Source organism: Antechinus flavipes, chromosome 3 (genome assembly GCF_016432865.1).
Source record: "Antechinus flavipes isolate AdamAnt ecotype Samford, QLD, Australia chromosome 3, AdamAnt_v2, whole genome shotgun sequence".
NCBI lineage: Eukaryota > Metazoa > Chordata > Mammalia > Dasyuromorphia > Dasyuridae > Antechinus > Antechinus flavipes.
In genome coordinates, this window is record NC_067400.1 from 432,275,444 (window position 1) to 432,298,794 (window position 23,351).

A 23,351-nucleotide genomic window follows, 5' to 3' on the forward strand; every position below is an offset into this window, starting at 1 on the left:
AACAATATGCACAGAATCATATATCGTTATATAGCCATCAATCAACTTTATGTCTGCAAAGATTTGGTATAATGTGGAAAACATTTGCAAAAATACCATCAATTTTCTTCTCAGGCAATCAGTGAGGATTAACTAATATCTTTATAAACCACTTTCACCAAGATTTTGTAGATATAAAAGAGAAAGCCAGTTATTACCAATCTCTTCTCAGTCAGTTTTTTGGGAAGTAGTATTGTCTATGTTTTTTAATTCTTCTGAATTTTCCCTCTGAGATAGCTTAGAAATGAATCCATGAATGCCATTAAAACTGTGCTGCTTCTGGTATAGATTTCAGTATGTTTTTTTAACATCTTCTAAAATGCTATCATGATGGCAAAATATAAACTTACAAAATACTGCAGGTACTGAGTATTCATGTAATAGTTGTATAATTCAATTAGTCATTTTCATTTTCATTTAAAAAATGTCACAACAATCATTTTGTTCAGTGTCTTTCAATTCAGTTAATGAAAAAAGTGTTCATGGCACACCAGAGATACAATCATGAACTTTTAAAATTTTTTGGTCATGAGCACCAGTTTTCAATAAAGTTTTTATTCTCTCCTGGTTTCATTCTTGTTCAGTCATTTTTAAATCTGAATCATAAACCCAATTGGATGTTTTCTTGACAAAAATATGTGAAATGGTTCACAAACCAGCTCATTGTGCAGCTGAGGAAATTGAGGCAAATAGGTTTAAGTGACTTGCCCAAAGTCATGTGTCAGAGAGGCCTACTACCCTATCTATCTAACTGGCTTTAGACAGCTCTTTTATTTGCCTCTTCAGAGAACTTGTGAAGTGTCCTTCCATTTATCTATCATTTCTTTGTGTCTTTGGTTAATTTTTTAGTGACAGTATAAAAATGGTTATAGTTCAGTTTCTGAAGGTTTTTTTTTTTTTTAAGAAAAATTCATTTATTGTTGGCAAAGATTGCATATTAAAATGTTGATGATTAAAATAATATTTTTAGACAGTATAAAAGCTGTGAGAGTCTTGGTATCTTATTCCATTTTTTATGCTTCTCCTCTGTGTCATTATGGGAGTTTTTGTCTATTTCCAGCATTACCTCATCTCCCAATTCTATCACCTTGTAGCTCTTCTGACAATGAGTCTTTCCATGCTCAGCTAGGCTGGTCCTCAGATAGCTGGCAAACACTTCTAGCCTTTAATCAAAGTCTTTCCAACTTGTTAAGACCTGCCGGGCTTTTATTTCACTGACTTAGCCTTCAAGAACACAGCATCAGGTCCACCCTATGGGGAGGTACACTAGTAATACTTTTTAGGAAGGGCTTAACATACTAAACAAATGTAGTCAGAATTAATTTCTGAAGGAAAAAAGATTAAAAATCTTTGCTCTCCAAAATTAAAAAAATAAAGCCTACAATATCCATGAAATGCTTTTAATTAACTGTGGCTTAATAAACACTTCTGATTCCTTTAAAGTTTAGAGAATAGACAGAAGTCTTTATTTTGTGTTTTCCATTAAAGATTTTTTTCTTACCAAAATGGAACTTTAAAGTTTCTGTTTCACAAAGGAGAAGAGAATAAGCATTCATTTAGCACATATTATATGACAGGCACTGTGCTAAAAAAAATTTACAAATATTATAGCATTTCATCCTCGCAACAATACTGCAAGGTAAAATGTGATTATTATTCCCATTTTGCAGGTGAAGAAACTGAAGTAAACAGGTCAAATGACTTGCCCAGGGTCACACAACAGGTGTTTCAGGCTGGATTTGAATTTAAACTCTATGTATGTTTATATTCCAGAGTAAATTTCTTATAAACAATTTTCATACCTTGATTTAAAAAAGATTATTTCCTGTCTTGCTACTGGCATTTGAATGGACAAAATAAAAGAAAACAAATGGGTAAAATAATAAATGAAAAACATTGTTAATTTTAATTGTGTAATCTTATATTAATTTTTTGTTTTCCTAAGCACTTATGGGTTCTTCAATGCTTGGGGGAAAAAAAAAAACAGGTGCCTGCCTGCTAAGTCATCAACACTTCTTTTTCTCAATAGCTGAATGGACACAAGGACCTACAATTACCAGGGGGAAAAAACTTTATTTTTTCATGATTTACAAAAACTGGAAACTTTCATAAATAGCTCCATTAGGGAAAAAAAAAGGATGTAAAACCTGGTGAAACATTTTTATATATCATTTAAGAATAATATTACTATCAAAGATGAAGCTAATAAAGAACAAAACAAAATAACAATAAGCTCCAAAATATGTTCACAATATTTTAGGGGTTCAGAAAAAGGGTTAAAACATTGCAGGCCAGAGTTGTCACAGAGAGCCTCCTTTGAGTTGGATTCTGAAGGTTTAATCATACTTGACCAGGTGAATAGGAAGAGAAGGAAACTTTAGAAAGAGGAATCAGTAAAATTTTGTAGAAAAGAATGATCATGGAATATTCAAGAGACACTGAAGATCCAGTCTGGTTGGAATGAAGGCTTTGTATTGAGTCATACAAATGATCAGTTTGTGGATGGTTTTGAATTGAGGGATGAGTTGATATTCTATATGTAAAGTAGAAGAACTATTTAAAAGTTTCCGAGTATAGGACCACTCTAATAAAATTAGCATTTAGAGGATTGGATTTGGCCATAGAATCATTGCCCACATGGATATTTTAAGATTAAGCATGGAAAGAGAAGCCCATATTGGTCCTGCAAAATAATGCTGCAAATGATTATAATAACATAAACTGAAGAAAAAATAAAATGAGAGCCATTTAATTAAATTTCCAATTTGTCTTAAGAAAAAAGATGAGGAAATGTGATTAAATAGCTTTATTTCACAGTTTTGAATCTGCGGGTATAAAATGTTGAAAGACTCTTTCACTCAAAATCTAGTCCTCTTTCCTTGGAAGCACATTATTTGACCTTCATGTCATCTTAGTCTTCCTCATATGAATGAATTCTACTTTGCCAATGTTCCTCTTAAAATGTGGCACAAAACTATATACCCAAATGAGACTGAATAATACACAGTATGGCGAGATGACCATGGTTTTGAATCTTTACTATTTCCCCTTTTTGTAGTTCCATCTAAAATTGCAATATTTTTGAAGTCACATAATATCACTGATTGTTGATCCCTATGATTGTTACTGAGAAATAGCATGTAAATGGCTTGAGTGCAGGACATGGAGTCAAGAAGGTTTGGATTTGAATTTCTCCTAAGAACTAATTGTGAGACATCAAGCAAATTGTTTAATCTTGGTATCAGTTTCTTATCTGTTAAATGGGGATGATAGCCTCCACTCCTTTAGAGTTGTTACAAAGATCAAGCGAGAATGCAGATAAAATTCTTTTCAAAATCTTCAAATGCTATACATATTTGAGCTATTATAAGAGTTATGTTATTTTAAGCTTTTAATCAATTAACTGTCCTACTTCCTTCTTGTTCATATGAACTGCTTTAATACCAGTTTTTTTTTTTCCATCACATTTGTGCAAGGGCTGGACATACTGTATAAACTTTAAAAGTTTTATATGTTAGCTATTTATTATTATTTTTTTCCATTGTGTCTGGCTTTTCATGACTTCACATGGGATTTCTTGAAAAACACTGGAGTGGTTTGACATTTGCTTCCCCAGCTGATTTTATAGATGAGAAAATTGAGGCAAACAGGGTTAAGTTGTCACAAGACTCCTGGACTGTTGCAGCCATTTCTGAACTGACTTTTCTGGTTCCTGAATTATTATAGCTGTCTATGCCAAAAAACCTGTCTGCAAGCTCTTCTAAGGTAAAGTGAGCCCTGTATCAGGAAGTGAACTGGTTAGTGTTGATTATGCCAACTATGAAAAAATTTTGGCAACCAAGCCAAACTATGAGTAATATCTAAAGATATAGATTAGTGTAAGGAATTCTGGTTGTGAACTCACAAGGTCTAGGTACAAATCCCAGCTGGACTGCTTACTACCTGTATGACTGAGCAAGTCACTGTTATTCTTTAACTTTGTTTCTTCTCCCATTTCTAGTATGATAAAACTAAATCATCTGGTTGAAGGAACTAGATATTTTTACTTTGCAAAGAAATTTGGAAATGGATATTAATGAACAAAATTTTAAATACTTTAGGCAATATTTACTTCAGAGGGAAGAAATAGAAAGAATAGATTTCAATTCTAAATAAGAAAGAACTTTCTAAAAATTAAAGCTGTCTGAACTGGAATGAATTGTTTCGAGAAGAGGAGAAATTTTGATGACTGAAAAACTGGTTGACCATCTGATAGAATGTTGGGTAAGGAATGTTTACTGGATGAGCTCTATGATCTTTCCCATCCCTAAGATTCTGTGATTCTACATTTATAATGAGAATGATGTGATATAAGATACAATATTACAAAAAGAATGAGTAAATGACATGAATTATCCTGTGATTACTAAGGCAGAAAAGTTTACTGTTGCATTTTAGAAAGCAACCTCAATGAAAATTTAAACAAAAATAGGCTGAAGTGCTTAAAGGAATTGTCCTTAGTCAAATAGGAGGCAGACATTTCAGGTGGCAGAATTCTATATTAGATTACATTTAATTGAGATTTCAAAGTTTCATTGATTTTTGTTATAAAATTAAAGTTATTAATTTGCCTTATAGGAATATTACAAAGGAAAATGTTCTTTTTTTTATTTAGGCAGTCATTATTAGACATACACAAACATTTTAATGAGCTGATGACTATTTTTAGATGGACATTTTTCATCTTAAAAATGTGTTGTGTTCCACAAGTTGGTAAGTTAGACAATATATATGGAGAGAGACCTAATTTAAGGAAAATATTCTTTTTAAATGGTGTGGTTTTAAAAAAAAATAAAGATTTTACCCCCACAATCAATGAAAGGGAAAAAATATGGTGAATCAACCAGATCCCTTGGCAACAGCATGATAAACACCCACATTTTTTTCATCTTCCATTCAATTGACCAAGAGTAGTCATAGAACAGTATGTATATATATATATATATATATATATATATATACACACACACACACACACACATATGTGTACATACATTTTGATATATTCATTTTTTATGTATATGTATATATGTATTTTTCCTCTATCTATCAAAAAATATTTTTTGGAATGTATATATGCCTCTCAAATAGCCACTACCAAAGATTTCATGTCATCTATGACTTAAGTCACATTTCATAATTTTCACAAAAATTCTACACTCCTGTTATCATTCATGTTCACTCACTTAATTAGCAGCAACAATAAAAGATAGGTGAAACTAAAGATACAATAAACCCAGAAGGTAAATTCATGTTTGCTTTGATCTTTTGCTGAAGACAGACAATGTATGTGACCATTTGTCTTCAATGATGCAGCTGCTGCTGATTTTGTATCACTGTTTACTATAATTACTACCTTCACATTTCATTCTGATTTATATCCCATTATGATATATATTTAGATGAAGAATATCAGATAGTAATACTCTGGGCTGGTTGTTATGTATGCTTTCCATCAGAGATCTCCTTTTCAGACCTTAATGGGGTTTACAAATGTTCACTGTACCGTGAATTACTACCAATGACTAGAAACACAATGCCCCCAAATCCTCACCTGGCTGTCTCTCGCCATTCAGCATCCTCACCTTCACGCCAGCAAATCTCATCAAGCTCTGTGAAAAGGTCATGAGGAATGTGTTCCTCGTCATCATCCTCGGTTCCAAGAATAAACTGTACCCTCTGCGATGGGGTGTCTGGAAAGCCGGAGATATGAAGAGATATTACCATGACTTCAAGCTTAGCACATTCTCAGTCACCTCCCCCCCACCAGCCGGCCAGTGTGTGCTCAGGAAATTCGAACTAATTTTAGTATTTTCCTAAGCCAAGCATAATTAGAAGGGTAAATCTGCTATAACATATACATATATATAATCCTTCCAAAGACAAGTATAAAGATTCCTTTTAGATTATCTGCTTCTGGTCCAAATACATGGACAAATACATGTAACTTTCCAAAAAAAAAAAAAGCAATACGCAGAATCAATTCTGTTTTCTATAATTATTAAAAATGTGTATTATACACACATGTACATATAAACAAATACTCATATTTATAATATTCATATATATTTTTTTGGTTCAGGTCTCTGATTTTATCTATGAAAGGGAACTCTTAAATTTGGAAACTTTATAAATCAACAATTGGTCACTTTCAATATCTAAATTTAAAATTTTAAATTTCAATGTTTAAAAAGTTGCTCAGGGTTCTAATAGTTTAAATTCCTTGCTCAGTCATACAATTTCGTATGTACCAGAGAGAGGATTTGAACAATGGTCTTCATGCTTTTGAAACTGGCCCTATATCTAGTATACTAGGCCATGTGGCAGTGTAATGAATCAATTATACCAAATATACTTGACAAGAAATGAATGTTTAAAAAAAGTTTGCTAGTTTTTGTAATGTTCCTATGTCTAGGTCAAGTTCTTCTCTATTCCCTTCATGGTTTTTAAATACCAGTGTCTGCCTAATGTAAGTATCCCCTCGACTTCAGTCCCAGTCACTTCCCTCTATTTTTTTTCTCTCTGTAGTATGTTTTACAAAAAGACTTGAGCTACCCCTTCAAATCAATCTTCACCTCTAAATCTGTATTATCCACCCCCCCCAACCACTCTCACAAAAGTCACTCCTTTGTATCTGTCTGATATGTATCCCTCCTTGGATATCTTACTGTCAAATACAAAATGTTCAGATTTTAAAACATTGTTACCACCTTCCTTAAAACAAAACAAAACAAAACAAATCAATCTTCCTGACTTCCTATTTTTATTAGTGGATACTGCCATTTTTATGCTAAACAGTATCAGATCTTCTTTGTTTACTTCCCCTTCCTTATTTCCCAGATCCTAATCAGTTCTTTAATAAATGTTCATTGTTGGTTGATTGCCAGACACTGTGCTAAGCTTCTGGACATATAAATATGAAAGTACCTTTCTCCAAGGAGTTCATAGATTACTGGAAAAGGATGTGTTCTGTGTCTGCAACATTTCTTGTATCCATACTGTCTTTTGTGTTTTCATTGTCATCAGTTTTAGGTTCACGCTTTAGGCCCTGATTAGACCTTATATTGGCAACAAAAATTGATTTCCCCAATTTTTATTATTCTTTTCCATTCATCTAACACATTGCTGCCAAATTAATAAACCTAAAGTATAGTTCTGATTATGTTATTGCTTGGTCAAAAAGAAATCAAAACAAAACCATAGCAAAGAAACTTAAATGACTTCCCTTTGCCTATTAGATGAAGTCCTTAATTCTTTTTTTAACATTCAGGACATTCCATTATATGGCTCTGATGTATATTCCTGGTTTTGTTTCCTATTATAAAATGCCTAGTATAGTACCTTATGTATCAGAAATGTTTCATCAATTTTATGAAGTGATTCCTAACATAAATTCTACTTTACCTCCAAACTGCATTATTGTTCTCTGAAGATATCCCATGTTTTCACCTTTACTATTCTTTCCACCTCAAATTTCTGCACATTTTTTGCTGTTGTTTAAAATTATTTATTATGACAGTTACCCAAAAACCTAGAAATATTTTCTGAACCAGTTGTAAACTGAGATCATTAGTTTTTCAGAGATCATACTGATTAAGAAAATTATTCATCTACTGATATTCTCTCATTTGGATTTATTTTGTAATGTAACAGTATTTTATTTTCTCCCAATTCCATGTCAAGACAATTTTTAGCATTCATTTTTACAAGATTTTGAATTCCAAATTTTTCTTCCTCCTTTTCTCTCCTCCTCCTTTTCAAAAATGGGACAATTTGATATACGTTGTACATGTACTGTCATGTAAAACATGTCCATATTAGAGTTGTGAAAGAAGAAATAGATTAAAAGAAAACATGAAAAAGCATAATATAAGTGAAAAAAGTGGACTCTGCATTCAGAATCCATCAGTTCTTTATTTGGATGTAGATAACATTTTCCTTTATGAATCCTTTGTACTTGTATTGGACTATTGTGTTGCTGAGAAGAGCTGAGCCATTCATAGTTAATTATCACACAATGTTGTTGCTAATGTATACAATGTTTCCTTGGTTCTGCTCATTTCACTTTGCATCAGTTTGTACATGCCTTTCCAAGTTTCTCTGAAATCTGCCTGTTCATATTTTCTTATCAGCACAATAGTATTACATTACATTCATATGTCACAACTTGTTCACATTTCCCAATTGATGGACATTCCTTCAACTTTCAGTATTTTGCTATCATGAAAAGGATTGCTATAAATATTTTTACACACATAAGTCCTTTCCCATTATATATGATTTTTTTTTTGAGGTGCAGACATAGTAGTTGTATTGCTGGATCAAAAGGTATGCATAGTTTGGTTGCCCTTTTAGAATAGGTCCAAATTGTTCTCCTTAATAGTTGGATCAGTTCACAATTCCATCAATGATGGTATTAGTATCTGAATTTTTCCACATCCTTTCCAATATTTATCATATTCCTTTTTTTTGGTCATATTAGTCAATCTGATGCTAGCTAAGTGTTTTTTTAATTTGCATTTCCCGAACCAAAAATGATGTAGAGCATTTCTTCATATATCCTATAAATAGCTTTGATTTCTTCATCTGACAACTGTTTATATATGATTTGTATTCTTACAAATTTTACTTCATTTTTTATATATTTGAGAAATGAGGTATTTTATCAGAGACATTTGCTGTTAAGATCGTTTTCTTCTAATCTTGGTTACATTTGTTTTGTTTGAGTAAAAGTTTTGAATTTAATATAATCAAAATTATCTATTTTATATTTCTTATGTTTTCTATCTCTTGTGTATTTATGAATTCTTCCCTTCTTCATAAACCTAACAGGTGGATTATTATTTTCTTTTCTAATTTGCTTATGACATCAATCTTTATTTCTAAATCATGTATCTATTTTGATCTTATCTTGGTATATGGTGTGAGATGTTGTTTTATATCTAGTTTGTGCCCTGCTGTTTTCCAGTTTTCTTACTTTTTGCCAAATAGTTAGTTATTATCCCAAAGACTGGGATCTTTAGGTTTATCAAACACTAAATTAATATGGTCATTTACTACTGTATTTTGTATACCTATTCTATTGTACTGACCCACTACTCTATTTCTTAGATAGTATCAGATAGTTTTTTCTTTTTCTTTTTAATATTTTATTGTTAAATTACATGTAAAGGTTATTTTCTAACATCCATTTTTGTAAGATTTTGGATTCCATTATGGGCATATATGCCCATGCAAATAATAGCCTTTTTATAGTGGCAAGGAACTGGAAATCAGTTGGGGAATAGTTGAATAAGTTATGATATGTGAATGTAATCCAATATTATTGTTCTACAAGAAATGATGAGCAGGCTGATTTCAGGACTTCCACGAATTGATGCTAAGTGAAGTGAGTAAAACCAAGAAAAGATCATTCACAACAACATTAAGATTGTGTAATGATCAACTGTGATGGACTTGGCTCTTGTTTTTGTTTTTTGTTTTTTTAAACAATCAAGTGTTTGAAGGCAATTCTAATACTTGGAATGGAAGCCATTCACATCCCGAGAGAGAATTGTGGAGACTGAATATGGATCAAAGCATAATATTTTCATTTTTTCTAGTTGATGTTATTTCTTTGCTTGTTTTTTCTTTTACTTTTTGATTTGGTTTTTTCTTATGCAACATAATGAATATGGAAATATTTCAAAGAATTGTACATGTTTAACCTATATTGGATTGCTTGTTGTCTATGGAAAGTGATGAGGAGGAGGGAAGGAGAAACATTTGGAGCACAAAGTTTTACAAAGATGAATATTGAAAACTATCTTTGCATGTATTTGAAAAAAATAAAAAGATATTTTTAAAAAAGAAAAAATTGGATTCCAAATTTTTCCTCCTCTTTCTTATGTATCTCTTCCCTTTTTAAGACATCAAACAATATGATATCAATTATCCATGTACATTCATTTAAAAACATATTTCCATATTATCCATGTTGGGAAAAAAAATCAGAACAAAAGGAAAAAAAACACAAGAAAGAAAAAAAAAGCAAAACAAAAAGGTGAAAATAGGATGTTTTATGCATATTCAGTCTCTATAGTTTTTTTCTCTAGGAGTAGAATGTATATGGCATTTCTCATCCAAAGTCTATTGTAATTGTCTTGAGTCACTATATTGCTGAGAAGAGTTAAGTCTATCAAAACTGATCATCACACAATCTTGGTATTACTGTGTACAAATGTTCTCCTTGTTCTGCTCATTTAACTCAGCATCAGTTCATGTAAGTTTTTCTAGACTTTTCTAAAATTAGCTTGCTCATCATTTCCTATACAATAGTATCCCTTTACATCCATCTACCATAACTTATTTCAGTCATTTCCTAATTAATGGGCATCCTTTAAACTTCCATTTCCTTGCCATCACAAAAAAAAGTTGCTACAAACATTTTTTCACATGTGGGTCTTTTCCCCTCTTTTATTATTTCTTTGGGATACAAATATAATAGAGACATTGCTAAGTCAAAAGATATGCGGTTTTATATCACTTTGTGCACAGTTCCAAATTGCACTCTAGAATAGTTGGATCAGTTCACAATTCCACCAATAATGCATTAGTGTCCCAGTTTCCCCACATTCCCTCCAACATTTATCATTATATTTTCTTGTCATCTTAGACAATTGGAGGTGTGAAGTGGTACCCCAGAGTTGCCTTACTGTGCTTTTCTCTAATCAATAATGATTTAAAGCATTTTTTTATATGAGTACAGATGGATTTAATTTCTTAATCTGAAAATTGTTTGTTCATATAATTTGACCATTAATTAATAGTACCAGATAGTTTTGATGATTACTGCTTTATAAAATAGCTTGAGATTTGGTATTACTAGGCCACTTTCCTTTGGATAATTTTTTTCATTAAATTCTTCCAGATTAATTGTGCTGTTATTTTTTCTAACTCTATAAAATAACTTTTGGTAGTTTGATTGGTATGACACTGAATATGCAAATTAACTTAGGTATAATTTTTGTTTTTATTACATTGACTCAGCCTACCTAAGAGCAATTGTGGAAAAAAAAGTTTTATAATTGTGTTCATATAATTGCTAGGTTTGTCTTGGCAAGTAGATTCCCAAGTATTTTATGTTGTTTACAGTTATTTTAAATAAAGTTTTTCTTTCCGTTTCTTGCAGTTAGGCTTTATTGGTCATAAAAAGAAGAATTGATTTTTTATGTGGATTTATCTTATATCTTGCAATTTTGCTAAAGTTGTTAATTATTTCAAGTAGTTTTTACTTGATTCTCTAGGGTTCTCTAAGTACACTATCATACTATTTGCAAAGAGAGTTTTGTTTCTTCATTTATTCTAATTTCTTCAATTTCTTTTGTTTTCTCTTATTGCTAAAATTAACATTTCAACTGTATTGAATAATAGTGGTGGTAATAGACATCCTTTCTTCACTCATGATCTTATTGGGAAGGCCATTACAGATAATGCTTGCTGCTGATTTTAAATAGAGACTGCTTATCATTTGAAGAAATGCTCCCTTTATTCCTATATTATCTGGTGTTTTTAAAAGGAAGGGATGTTGTATTTTGTCAAAAGCTTTTCTATCATTTATTGAGATGATCATATGATTTCTGATGGTTTTGTTATTGATACAATCAATTATACTGATATTTTTCTTAATATTAAGACAACTCTAAATTACTGGTATAAATCTTACATGGTCATATGGTATAATCTTTGAAGGTATTGGTGTAATAACTTTGATACCATTATGTTCAAAATTTCTGAATCCATATTGACTAGGGAAATTGGTCTATAATTTTCTTTCTCTATTTTTGCTCTTCCTTATTTAAATATCAGCAACATATTTATGTCATAAAAGAAGGTTGGTGAGACTCCTTTGGCTATTTTCCCACATAGTTTATATAGTATTGGAATTAATTATTCTTTAAATGCTTGATAGAATTTATATGTGAATCTATCTGGCACAGGGGATTTTTTCTTAGGGAGTTCATTAATGACTTGTTCAATTTCTAACATGGGGTTAGACATACTATTTCCTGATTTGTTAAGTTAGGTAATTTATATTTTGGTAATCAGTTTCATTCAGACTTTCAGATTTATTGGTATATAATTGGACAAAATATTTCCTAATGATTGCTTTAATATCTTCTTCATTATTGGTGATTTCATATTTGTTTCTTTTTTCTTTTCTTTAGTCAAATTAATCAATAGCTTATCAGTTTTATTGGTTTTTTCCCTCATGAAACCAACTCCTAGGGGCATTTCTGATCTCAATAGTTTTTTACCTATAATTTTATTAATTTTATCTTTGATTTTCAATTTGGTGCTCAACTGGGAATTTTTTATTTCTCATTCTCATTTTTGTTTTAGTTGTATGCCTAATTCATTGTCCTGTTCTTTCTCTATTTTGTTAATGTAAAAACTTAAAGAAATACATTTTCCCCAGCTTTGGCTGGATCTCATAAATTTTGGAATGTTTTCTCATTGTTGCCAGTCTCTGTAATGGAATTATTGATTGTTTCTTTTTTTTCTATTTTTTCCCCTGAGGCAATTGGGGTTAAGTGACTTGCCCACAGTCACATAGCTAGGAAGTGTTCAATGTTTGAGACCAGATTTGAACTCAGGCACTCCTGACTTTAGGGCTGATGCTATGTACTGCACCACCTAGCTACCCTTATTGATTATTTCTTGATTTGTTCTTACCCCTTTATTCTTTAGAATTAGATTATTTAGTTCTCAATAATTTTTAAGCTATCTTTAAACTGTTCTTTGTTGAATGTAATTTGTACTGCATTAATATAAAAAAAGAACACATTTAATATTTCTGCCTTTTTGCATTTGATATTGAAGTTTTTAATACCTTAATACGCATCCAGTTTTTATGTAAATACCATGTACTACTGAAGAAAAGATTTATTCTTTTCTGTTCCCATTCAGTTTGTCTCTCATAATTTAACTTTTCTAATATTCTGTTCATCTTCTTAGTTTTTTTTTTCTTGTTTACTTTTTGGTTGTATTTATCAAATTCTGAGAGGGTAAAGTTGATATCCCTCACTAATATAGTTTTGTTGTTTATTTCTTCCTATCACTCACTTAATTTCTTTAAGAATTTGGATGCTAGGTAGTGCAATGGATAGAGCATTAGCCCTGAGGTGAGGAGGACCTGTATTCAAATCTGGTCTCAGACACTTAACAGTTCCTAGCTATGTGACTCTGGGCAAGTCACTTAACCCTGATTGCCTCAGCAAAAAGCAAACAAAACCAGAATTTGGATGCTATCCTACTTGGTACATATATATTTAGTATTAATATTATTTCATTGTCTATGATACTTTTAGTAAGATATAATTTCCTTCCTCATCTCTTTTAGTTAGATATTATTTTTATTTTGCTTAGTTTAAGATCAGGATTTCTACTTTTTTTTTTTAACCTCAACTGACGCATAGCAGATTCTGCTTCAGCTACTTACTTTATTTTGTGTGTGTCTCTCTGTTTCACATGTGTTTCTTTGTTAACAATATATTGTATGTAAGATTCTGGTTTTTGATCCATTCTGCTTTCTATGGCAGAGTTCATCTCATTCACATTCACAGTCATGGTTACTAATTATGAATTTCCCTCTATTCTATTTGTCCCATTTATCTTGTCTCTCCTCTCACCCTTTCTCTCCTTGAAAGTATTTTGCTTCTATCACTTCCCCAAGTCTGTCCTCTCTTCTGTTAAGTCTCTCCCTGATTCCATTACTTAACCTTTGCTTTTATTTTACTTCCAAGTAAAATAGGTTTCTATATTCAACTGATTATGCATATTTTCCCCTCTTTGAGCCAATAGGAATAAGTGTAAAGTTCAAGCATGCCCATCACCTACCCTCCTACCTTTCACATCCTTGTAATATAAGTTTTTCATGCCTGTTCAAGTGAAATAATCTAGCCCATTCTACCTTTGTCTTCTTTTTGCACCCAATATACTTCTCTTTTTCATCCTCTGTCCAGGTATATTCCTTATAGTTGTACTTTTAGTGGCACAATTTTTAAGAATTGCAAATATTAGCTACTCATGGAGGGATATAAACACTTGAGCTCCATTGAATTCTTTATGTTTTCCCTTTTTAGCCTTCTCTTAAGTCTCAACTTTGGAGACTAACTTTGTTTTTTCATCCATTTCAGTGAAAGACCATTTCCCCTTTTTGAAGAATTATGTGCAATTTCACCAGGTAGACGATTCTTGGTTGTTGTCCTAGTCTTTTTGCTAGGTCGTGTTTCATAATCCCCAATTCTTTAATGTTGAAGCTGCTATATTTTGTGTAATCCTGATTATGGACTCTCAATATTCAAATTGTTTCTTTCTGGCACATTGCAGTATTTTTTACCTTGACCTAATAGTTCTGAAATTTGGCTTGGAGTTCCTTGGAATTTTTATTTTGGGATCCTTTTCCTGAAGTGATTGGTCGATTCTTTTAATGCCTAATTGGTTCTCTGATTCCAGGGTATCAGAGCAGTTCTCCTTGATAATTTCTTGAAAATTATGTCCAGGTCTTCCTTTTGATAATAGTTTTCAGATAATAGTTTTGAGATTATCTCTTCTGTATCTACTTTCCCGGTCAATTGTATTCCCACTGAGGTATTTTTCATTTTCTTTTATTTTTTCATTCTTTTGAATTTGTTTGATTAATTCTTGATGTCTCATAGAGTCATTAGGTTTCACTTTCCCAATTCTAACTTAAATTGTTTCACCTCACCTTTTTGCTGGTTCTGCTATTCCAAGAATTGTTTTGGAGCACTATCTTATTGTTGTTCAGAAGTTAACATGGGAGAGTTATAGTAATTTACTGCTTACTCTGCCATATTGACTCCCAAAAAACTCAATTCTACACATTTTTAAAATTATAGCTGAATTATCACTTTCTCCATGAAATCTTTCCTGACCCTACCGAATGGACCTTTTTTCTCTTCTCAGAATACCCATAACACTTTTTGGCATCTCTTTTATAACTATTATATTATTATTATTACTATATTATAGTTATTTTCTTATAATTTATATATCTTACTCTATCAAGTCATACATTCTTTGAGATTAATTCCTATATCTTTTTATGAGATCCCAGACAATTTTGTCTCTTTTTAGGGAAAATTAGTTCCTGTCACATGAAGAAAGAGTTGTCAGCTTCATCCACATTGTAGAGAAATGCTTTTTAAAAGTTGCAGTAATGTAGAGGAGCCCCTGTGATTAGTGATTTTAACTATATAGTCTTTTCCTTAAGAAAGTTTGAAATTCATCTATTTCATTGAATGATCACTTCCCCTCCTTGAAGTATTATGCTCAATTTCACTGGGTAGGTAATTCTTGGCTGTTGTCCTAGCTTTTTTGCTTTCCAGAACATCACATTCCATGATCTCCAATCCTTTAATGTTACAGCTGCTAAATCTTGTATATTCCTGATTATGGATTCCCAATATATGAATTGTTTCTTTTTGGCCTCTTGCCGTATGAGTCACCATCCTTGCCCTGATGTCCAGTTGCTGCTCAGAAACTTTTCCTTAAGAAATGAGAATAAGGGTCTAATAAGGTTCAAGTTAAGTATCATTACATCCTTGTTGCATATCTTCTTGTGCTACAGTAAATATCCTTTTGGTTAGCTACTTAATGATTTAAAAGTGTCTGACATTGCCCCCAAATTGAACATGAAATAAGAGAGTGTTGCCATTAGTTCTATCCATCACATGTGTGTATCTTCTGCAGTACCTTGCAAAATACATTCCTTAAAGTAGGAGCTCAATAATTAAACTCTGTAAAGTGTATTTTAAGTTCATGGAAGAAAAGAATTTGAATCTTTCAAAGAAAGGTTTTTCTGAAAAGTATTAGAGCATCTTGAAAAACTACCAGATCTGGTTAGTATATATGATGAAAAAGTAGAATTATATGGATGAAAAAGTAGAATTATATGGTAAATATGGGACTTCTGCAAGAGAAATAGAGTTTAGGCTTTGTTAAGAGTCTTAGATGTCAAAGTGACTTTAGTCCTTCTAATATTGCTAGCAATTTGCTGGCAGAAGTCAAAACCTGGGAATTTTGGAAACTTTATTGTCTAACTAAAATGCAATTCTAAAGACAAGCCAAATAGATAAGCAGTGTAGCTACAAATAAGAAATAATAAAATGACATCCCTTGTTCCATTCCTTCGTAAATTCCTATGGAAAATCAAATATAATTTTAATTTTCTCTCCTGTGTGTTGATTGGTGTTGCTAGAGTAGGTTTTTTTTTTTTTTAATTTAAAAAATCCCTTTGATGTAAGGGATGGCTCCATGAGCCAGGGAGGGAAAGAGATTGAGAGAAATCTAAGTATAAAGAAAAGATATTAATATATACCTATTAAAATAGATTAGTCATGATAGAATCAACAGGACATGTTATTAAATGTAGAGTTATATTTCTTTAAATCTCACTGTAAAGTAAATTTTTTTCATATTAGCATTGAGATGAAATTATTTAAGCAATATTAATATTGTATGATATATTTGATAGAAACTGAATGAGACTATATATAAATATATATAATTCTAAATGCTCTGTTTCTATGATATCTTTGAATTGGTTTTATCTTGTCATTTAAATCATCATTATAAGTCAATTTTATAAGATCCTAGTATTAATTGATGACAGGCATTTAAATTACAGATCAAAATCACAGTTTAGGAAAATCACTTCAATAACTAAATAGTGTTTGGTTTGGAAGGGGGAGAAAATTGAATTAGGGAGCCTAATTAGAAAGCTATTGCAATAGGGAAGGTAAGGGGTGATGAAAGCTTGAACCATGATGATGTCTGTGTTAAAGGAGATGAGGGGACTTAAGCAAGAGATGTAGGGAAAGAAAGATTTGACTTTGTTTTCAGTCATATCTGACTCTTTGTGACCCCAATTGGGGTTTTTCTGGCAAAAAAATACTGAAGTGACTTACCATTTGCTTCTCCAGCTCATTTTACAGATGAGAAAACTGAGGCAAACAGGTTTTAAGTGATTTTCCTTAGGACACACAGGTAATAAGATTTGAAGACTATATTAGAACTCTGAAAGATAAATGTACCTGATTCTAGGCCCAATGCTCTATCTATTCTGCCAGCCAGCTACAGATAAGGGGAGTTGAAAGCCTAAACCAGGGTGATGGTTGTGTGAGAAGAGAGAAGGGGACTTATGCAAGATAGAGAAAGAAAGATCTGGTTACACACTGATTGAATGTGAGGAGAAAAGGAAGTCAAGAGGGATATCAAAGTTGTAAATTTGGGCAACCGAAGCTGTGCTGGTAGCCTGGACAGTAATAAGGATCTAGGGAATAGTTCATGTAAAGGCATGAAGTCTGGAAAGTTTTGAACATTCATTAATTTAACAAACAATGAGAAATTAGAGGTACTGTGCTAGATATTAGAGCTACAAAGTTAAACAAAACAGTACTTGTCCTCAGGAAATTTACATTCTACTTGGGAGTAGACATAGATAAGTCACACATAAATAAGTGAGTGCGAATGATATTATAATTAGATCAGGGAAGGTCTCACATGGGAATTGCTATCTGACTTGTGGTTCAAAGGAAACTAGAAATTCTAAAAGGCAAAGGTGAGTGAATTCCAGGTGAGTGTGTTTGTGTGTCTGTCTGTCTGTGTCTATGTATATAACAAAGGATAGTCCAGTTTAGCAGAAAATAAAGTACATGTTAGGGAATAACATGAGATAAATGTTTGCTGATGTCATTTAAAAAGTAGGGTGAAACCAGAATGTTAAGACTCTTACATGTCAAACTAATGAATTTGAACTTTTTTTTAGTAGACTACAGGGGGCTTTTGAGTAGTTCTAAATAGAGGAGAGATATATGTCCGAGGAATATTGTTCTGGTAACAATATGAAGGATAGATCAGACAAAGCAGAGTAGAGGTTGAAAGATCACTTAGAGGGCTAATGGAATATAGACAAACAGAAATAATAGAATATAGTAGAGTGATGATAGTGTTTTTTTTTTTTAAATTCATTCATTTATTTATTTATTTTTATGATAGTGTTAATAAAAAGAAAAGAAATACCCCTTCACAGATATCATTGAGAAAGAATGATGCAACTTTGGAAAAACTACTTGTCATAGATGTAGCAAGTAAAATAATTTAGATCATTATAGAAGGTTTAAAAATAGGCTTTGCCAATTTTTATTCCATGAATTCTAGAGGTAGAAAAAAAAAACAGTAAATTGACTCTTAGTTGAGGCCAATTTGTTGATATACAAGTCAACTTATATTAAAGGTTTTAAATACCCCAAGTGAGTCATCTCATATTCTTGGAGGTACCTGAATTTTTCTACCAAGCAGGGATAATCAGGAAAAAATCAGTTAAACTTAGGAAAGGAAAAAAAAATGAAACAGGTCTATGGAATATTATTGTTCTGTAAGAAATGACCAGCAGGATAATACAGAGAGGCTTGGAGAAACTTACATGAATCGATGCTGAGTAAAATGAGCAGAACCAGATGATTATTATACACTTCAACAACAATCTATATGAGGATAAATTTTGATGAAAGTGGATATCTTCAGCAATTAGAAGATCCAATTCAGTTCCAATTGACCAATGATGGACAGAACCAACTACACCCAGAGAAAGAACACTGGGAAATGAATGTGGACTACTTGCATTTTTATTTTTCTTCCCAAGTTATTTTTACCTTTCTGAATCGGATTTTTCTTGTACAACAAGAGAACTATATAAACATATACACATATGTTGTATTTAGGATATACTTTAACATATTTAACATGTATGAGACTGCTTGCCATCTAGGGGAGAAAGTGGAGGGAAGGAAGGGAAAAGTTGGAACAGAAGTGATTGCAAGGGACAATGTTGAAAAATTACCCATGCATATGTTCTGTCAATAAAAAGCTATAATTAAAAAAAAGCAGAAGATTTCAATCCCAGCTCTGCCCATAACTCTAAAAAAAAAAAAAGGAAAGAAAAAAAGAAAGAAAGAAACGGGTCCATTATATGGCGAGAGGACAAAAAAGCCATCCAAAGGGAAATAAAAGTAAAATTGCACTAAATCAATAAAAGCACTACATCTCACTAAATGGCTGGTCTTTTAATGGTGATGAGATAATTTTTTTAAAGTTTCATTTTTTGATACTTATAGCCTTGGAATTTTCCATTTTATTGTGGCTTTTGCAGATTCTTACTGTATTATTGAGTTGTACTTATTCTTGTCATTTGATTTCATATGGGGAATAAGAATATCATAAAATGCCTCATTTTAAAAGCATAGTAATGAACTGAGCAAATATTAATATATGTATGTTTGTAAGCTAGGACTATAAAGTAATGTGATTTTGCAAAGGAAGGATTAGATTAGTTTTATTACTTTATACTTGTGGCAGATACACTCACATACACTTGCACGCATACATGTCTGCCCTCTGTCCTTAATCTCTGACTTCTGATCCAAAACAGGGAAGAAGAATGTAATTTTCATTTCAGATTTTTGAAAAAGGTCTGCAAGCACTGATGCAGATGGCTTCAGGTCATTCATTCCACCTTCATTTTGGCTGTTCTTTCTCAAACAGAAACCTCATTCTCTTGCCCTTTCAGAGCAACCCTATCTAACTGTGGGATCAGCTGGTCCTGCCTACACACTATTTAATTGAAATGAGCAAGTTATGAAAGCAGTTTATTTAAGTTATCAAATGCTTTCCTAACCTCAGTTGAGTCCTAACAGCTACTTGGCAATTCTTAAACTACTCTTGTTGACTCCCTAGCTCATCTTTCATAATGAATGTTGTAACATCTTTCCATTTCTTATCAAGATACCAGATATACTTTCAATCATCACACTGACAGCAGATTTAACCTCCTCCTTTTTCAGTGAGACTGAAACCATCTGCCAATTCCTCTCTTGACTTCTCAAAACTTCTCAACATTATCACCATTTGGGCTTACACTCCCACCTTCTGGTCTCTTGCCTCACTAATATGACCTCCACAAAGTTCTTAAAATAATCTTTTAGCCTGCCTATATCAATTTCATGCTCATTTATCTATAGTAAGACCTACCTCTAGAACAAAATACAAACTTTTAAATTCTTCCATTACTTCAAGTTTTGCCGTCTGGAGCTAAACAGAATAAACCTAATCCTTTTTTCACATAAAAACAGTTTTAAATACTTAAGAGGAAAGCTATCATGTTCTTCTTTCACCTACCTACCCAGAAGCCTTCTTTTTTTCAGGATAAACAACTCCAATTGCACCAAGCAACCTTGATATGGCATGAATCCAAGCTCTTTACAATGTTAGCTTCCTTCCTCTCTAATTTATCAAAGTCCTTTCTGAAATGTGGCACCAGAACAGAGTAGAATGGAATTCTCCCCAGCCAAGTTCTGGGTTCTATGCATCACTTAAGGTAGCTGAACTTTACGTTATGAACTCATCATATGTAGCTAGCTCCTCAGACAAAGTCGTGCTTCAGCACTTAACTCTTACCGTATTGCCCCATTGAAGCCACTTTTGGCACCTGATCAAATAAACTTCCAGCTTCCGCCACAGATATGCGATCCCCTGATTGATGAGAGCTTCCTATTTTTATCTGTCACCCAACCATGATTCATCATCATCTTTCTTCCACCTTTCCATCTGACACAATCTCATTTTCATGAAGCCCTCTGGGTATTTTGGTAATCCCTACTTGCAATTCTTTATGTTCACATGCCACATTTTTAATTCTGAAATTTTGCCAGAAACTGAAGTCACGTATATGAACTGTTTCTTGACTTCATTTATTTCCCCCACTTCCTTTTTGAAAATCCAGACAGTTGCCCTTTTCCAATTCTGCAGTAAATTTGATCCTCCTGTACTTCCAAAAACCACTGATGGTGGGTCAGCAATCACAACCACAAGATTCTTTTTAAAATTACCTTTAGGTATACTTTATCCAAGGCTGATCACTTGAATTTATGAGGTGAAGCTAGATTCTCTCTTACTCTCAACAGATTTATCTTCAATCTCAATTCTAGATTATGTTTTCATTTCTTATCCAAAAATCATTCTCCTTGGCAGAGGAAAGTGAAGCAAGATAGACATTTAGTTGTTCTGCCTCTTCCTTATTGTCAATATTATATCTTCTATCTTCTTTGATCATCCTCTTTTCCCTAATAGAGTTTTAACAAAACTTATTCTTTTAGTCCTTAGCTTTCTTTGCTAATAATCACAACTGGAAACTAACAGAGAAAGTAATTTGATAAGTTTCAAAGACATGATGAATTATTTGATATGATGTGTTAGGAAGTTGTAAATCATACTAAGCCCAATAAACAGTGTCATAAACCAAAAGCAAAATCAGTGTGAAGGGGCTGTGGGCTGGATTTGGGACTATTAATACAAATATGTAAATACTGCATTGGTGGAGAGATAGACATACTGATGAAGTCTAGAATATTTTGAAGTAATGAGATAAGAATTTTTAAAAGTTGTCTATAATGTACAGTCTCCTGGAGATGCCTGGAAGTTCCAAGAGGGTAAATGACTTGACCAGAGTCATTTATGCATGATATATGTCAGAGGCAAAATCTAAAACCAAATTATCCTGATTCCAAGAAAAGACCTTTATTTACTACATTATGCTACCTTATCATGTTAAAAAGAATAAGAATAAATAATAGTAATATGACCTTTAAAATGAATAAAGACAATATGTTTTTACTTTTTTGGCAAAATTAATGAAAATATTTAATTTTGACATAAGACATTTTCTCTAAAACCTAACAACATGTTATAAAGAAATCCAGATAAGGTGGGATTGACATAATGTATTTTTAAAGATTAATTGTGAACTAAAGAATAATTATGAAATGCATTAGAAGGCAGTTTGGCAAACACTAGGTATAGACCAATATCTCTCTACATATAACAAGATAAGATTAAAATGGGTACATGATTTACACATAAATACTTATCAGATTTATGGATAGCAGAAGAATTTGTGACCAAACAAGAAACAGAGAGAATCAGAGGAAGTATAATGGACAATTTTGATTATGTGAAATTAAAAATATTTTACACAAACAAAACCAATACAGCTAAAACGGGAAGAAAATAAGGAACTGGCAATGATGGCGGAATTTGCATCAAATTTCTCCTATAACAGCCCCATTTCTCAAATATATAGGGAACTGAGACAAATTTATAAAAATAAGAGTCATTTTCCAATTGGTAAATTGTCAAAGGCTGCGAACAAGTAATTTTCCAAAGAAGAAATCAAGTGATCTATAGTCATATAAAAATGTTCTAAATTACTATTTAAAGAAATGCAGGTTAAAACAACTCTGAGGTATCACTTCATATCCATCACAGTGGCTAACATGACAGGATAAAAAATGACAAATGCCAGGAAGAATGTGGAAAAATAGTGGCACTGATATATTGTTGATAAAGTTGTGAATTGATTTAACTACTATGGAAAATAATTTGGAACTATGCCCCAAAGCTATAGAATTACACATACCTTTTGACCTAGCAATACTACTACCAGATCTGTATTTCAAAAAGATGAAAAAAAAAGAAAAGTACTTATATGTAGAAAATATTTATAGCAGCTTTTTTTAGAGTAGCAAGGAATTAGAAATTGAAAGGATGCCATCAATTGGGGAATGGCTGAAAAAGCTGTGATACTTGATTATAAAGGAATACTATTTTGGTATAAGAAATGGTGAGGGATATAATTTCAGAAAAAACCAGGGAGGCTTCTTTATACTGACAAAAAGTAAGCAGAACTAGGAGAACATTTTATAGAGTAACTCCTAAGAATTACAGGTTCAATAAATGGCAAGGGCGAGAGGGTGTATGTGGAAACATTCAGGATGTTTATAATGTAAAAGGTTTTTAATCATTACCAGCAACACATAATGTTGGAAGGAAAAAAATGAGTTCTGTTCTGTCCCCTAAAACACAAGAATCTCTTGTTCTGGCCCCAGAATTTGCTTGTTTTTTGTAGTCAAAGAATTTTCCTTAACTACAACTATTATAGTTACATATAAAATTATAATATAATAAGTATATAACATATATCTGCATGTATATATATATATGTGTATGTATATATATATAGATGCATATATGTGTATGCGTTTTGGAGTGATATATGTTTTGCCTTAAAAATCTCAAATAACTAAAAACAAAGTAATAGGATATGAGAAAAATACAGAATGCTGTACAGAGAAGGAAACACCAAATTCAAGGGTGAT

At 32.1% G+C, this 23,351-nt stretch overlaps 1 protein-coding gene across 6 annotated transcripts in view; it reads right to left on the reverse strand.

Moving 5' to 3' along the window:
- SLC4A10 (solute carrier family 4 member 10) overlaps positions 1-23,351 on the reverse strand; it is a 366,372-nt gene that overhangs the window by 146,858 nt on the left and 196,163 nt on the right. For all 6 annotated transcript variants that reach the window (XM_051986269.1, XM_051986272.1, XM_051986271.1 and 3 more), the window contains exon 4: positions 5,633-5,771. In XM_051986269.1, coding sequence (XP_051842229.1) covers positions 5,633-5,771 — 139 coding nt within the window. The remainder of the gene's footprint in view (positions 1-5,632; positions 5,772-23,351) is intronic.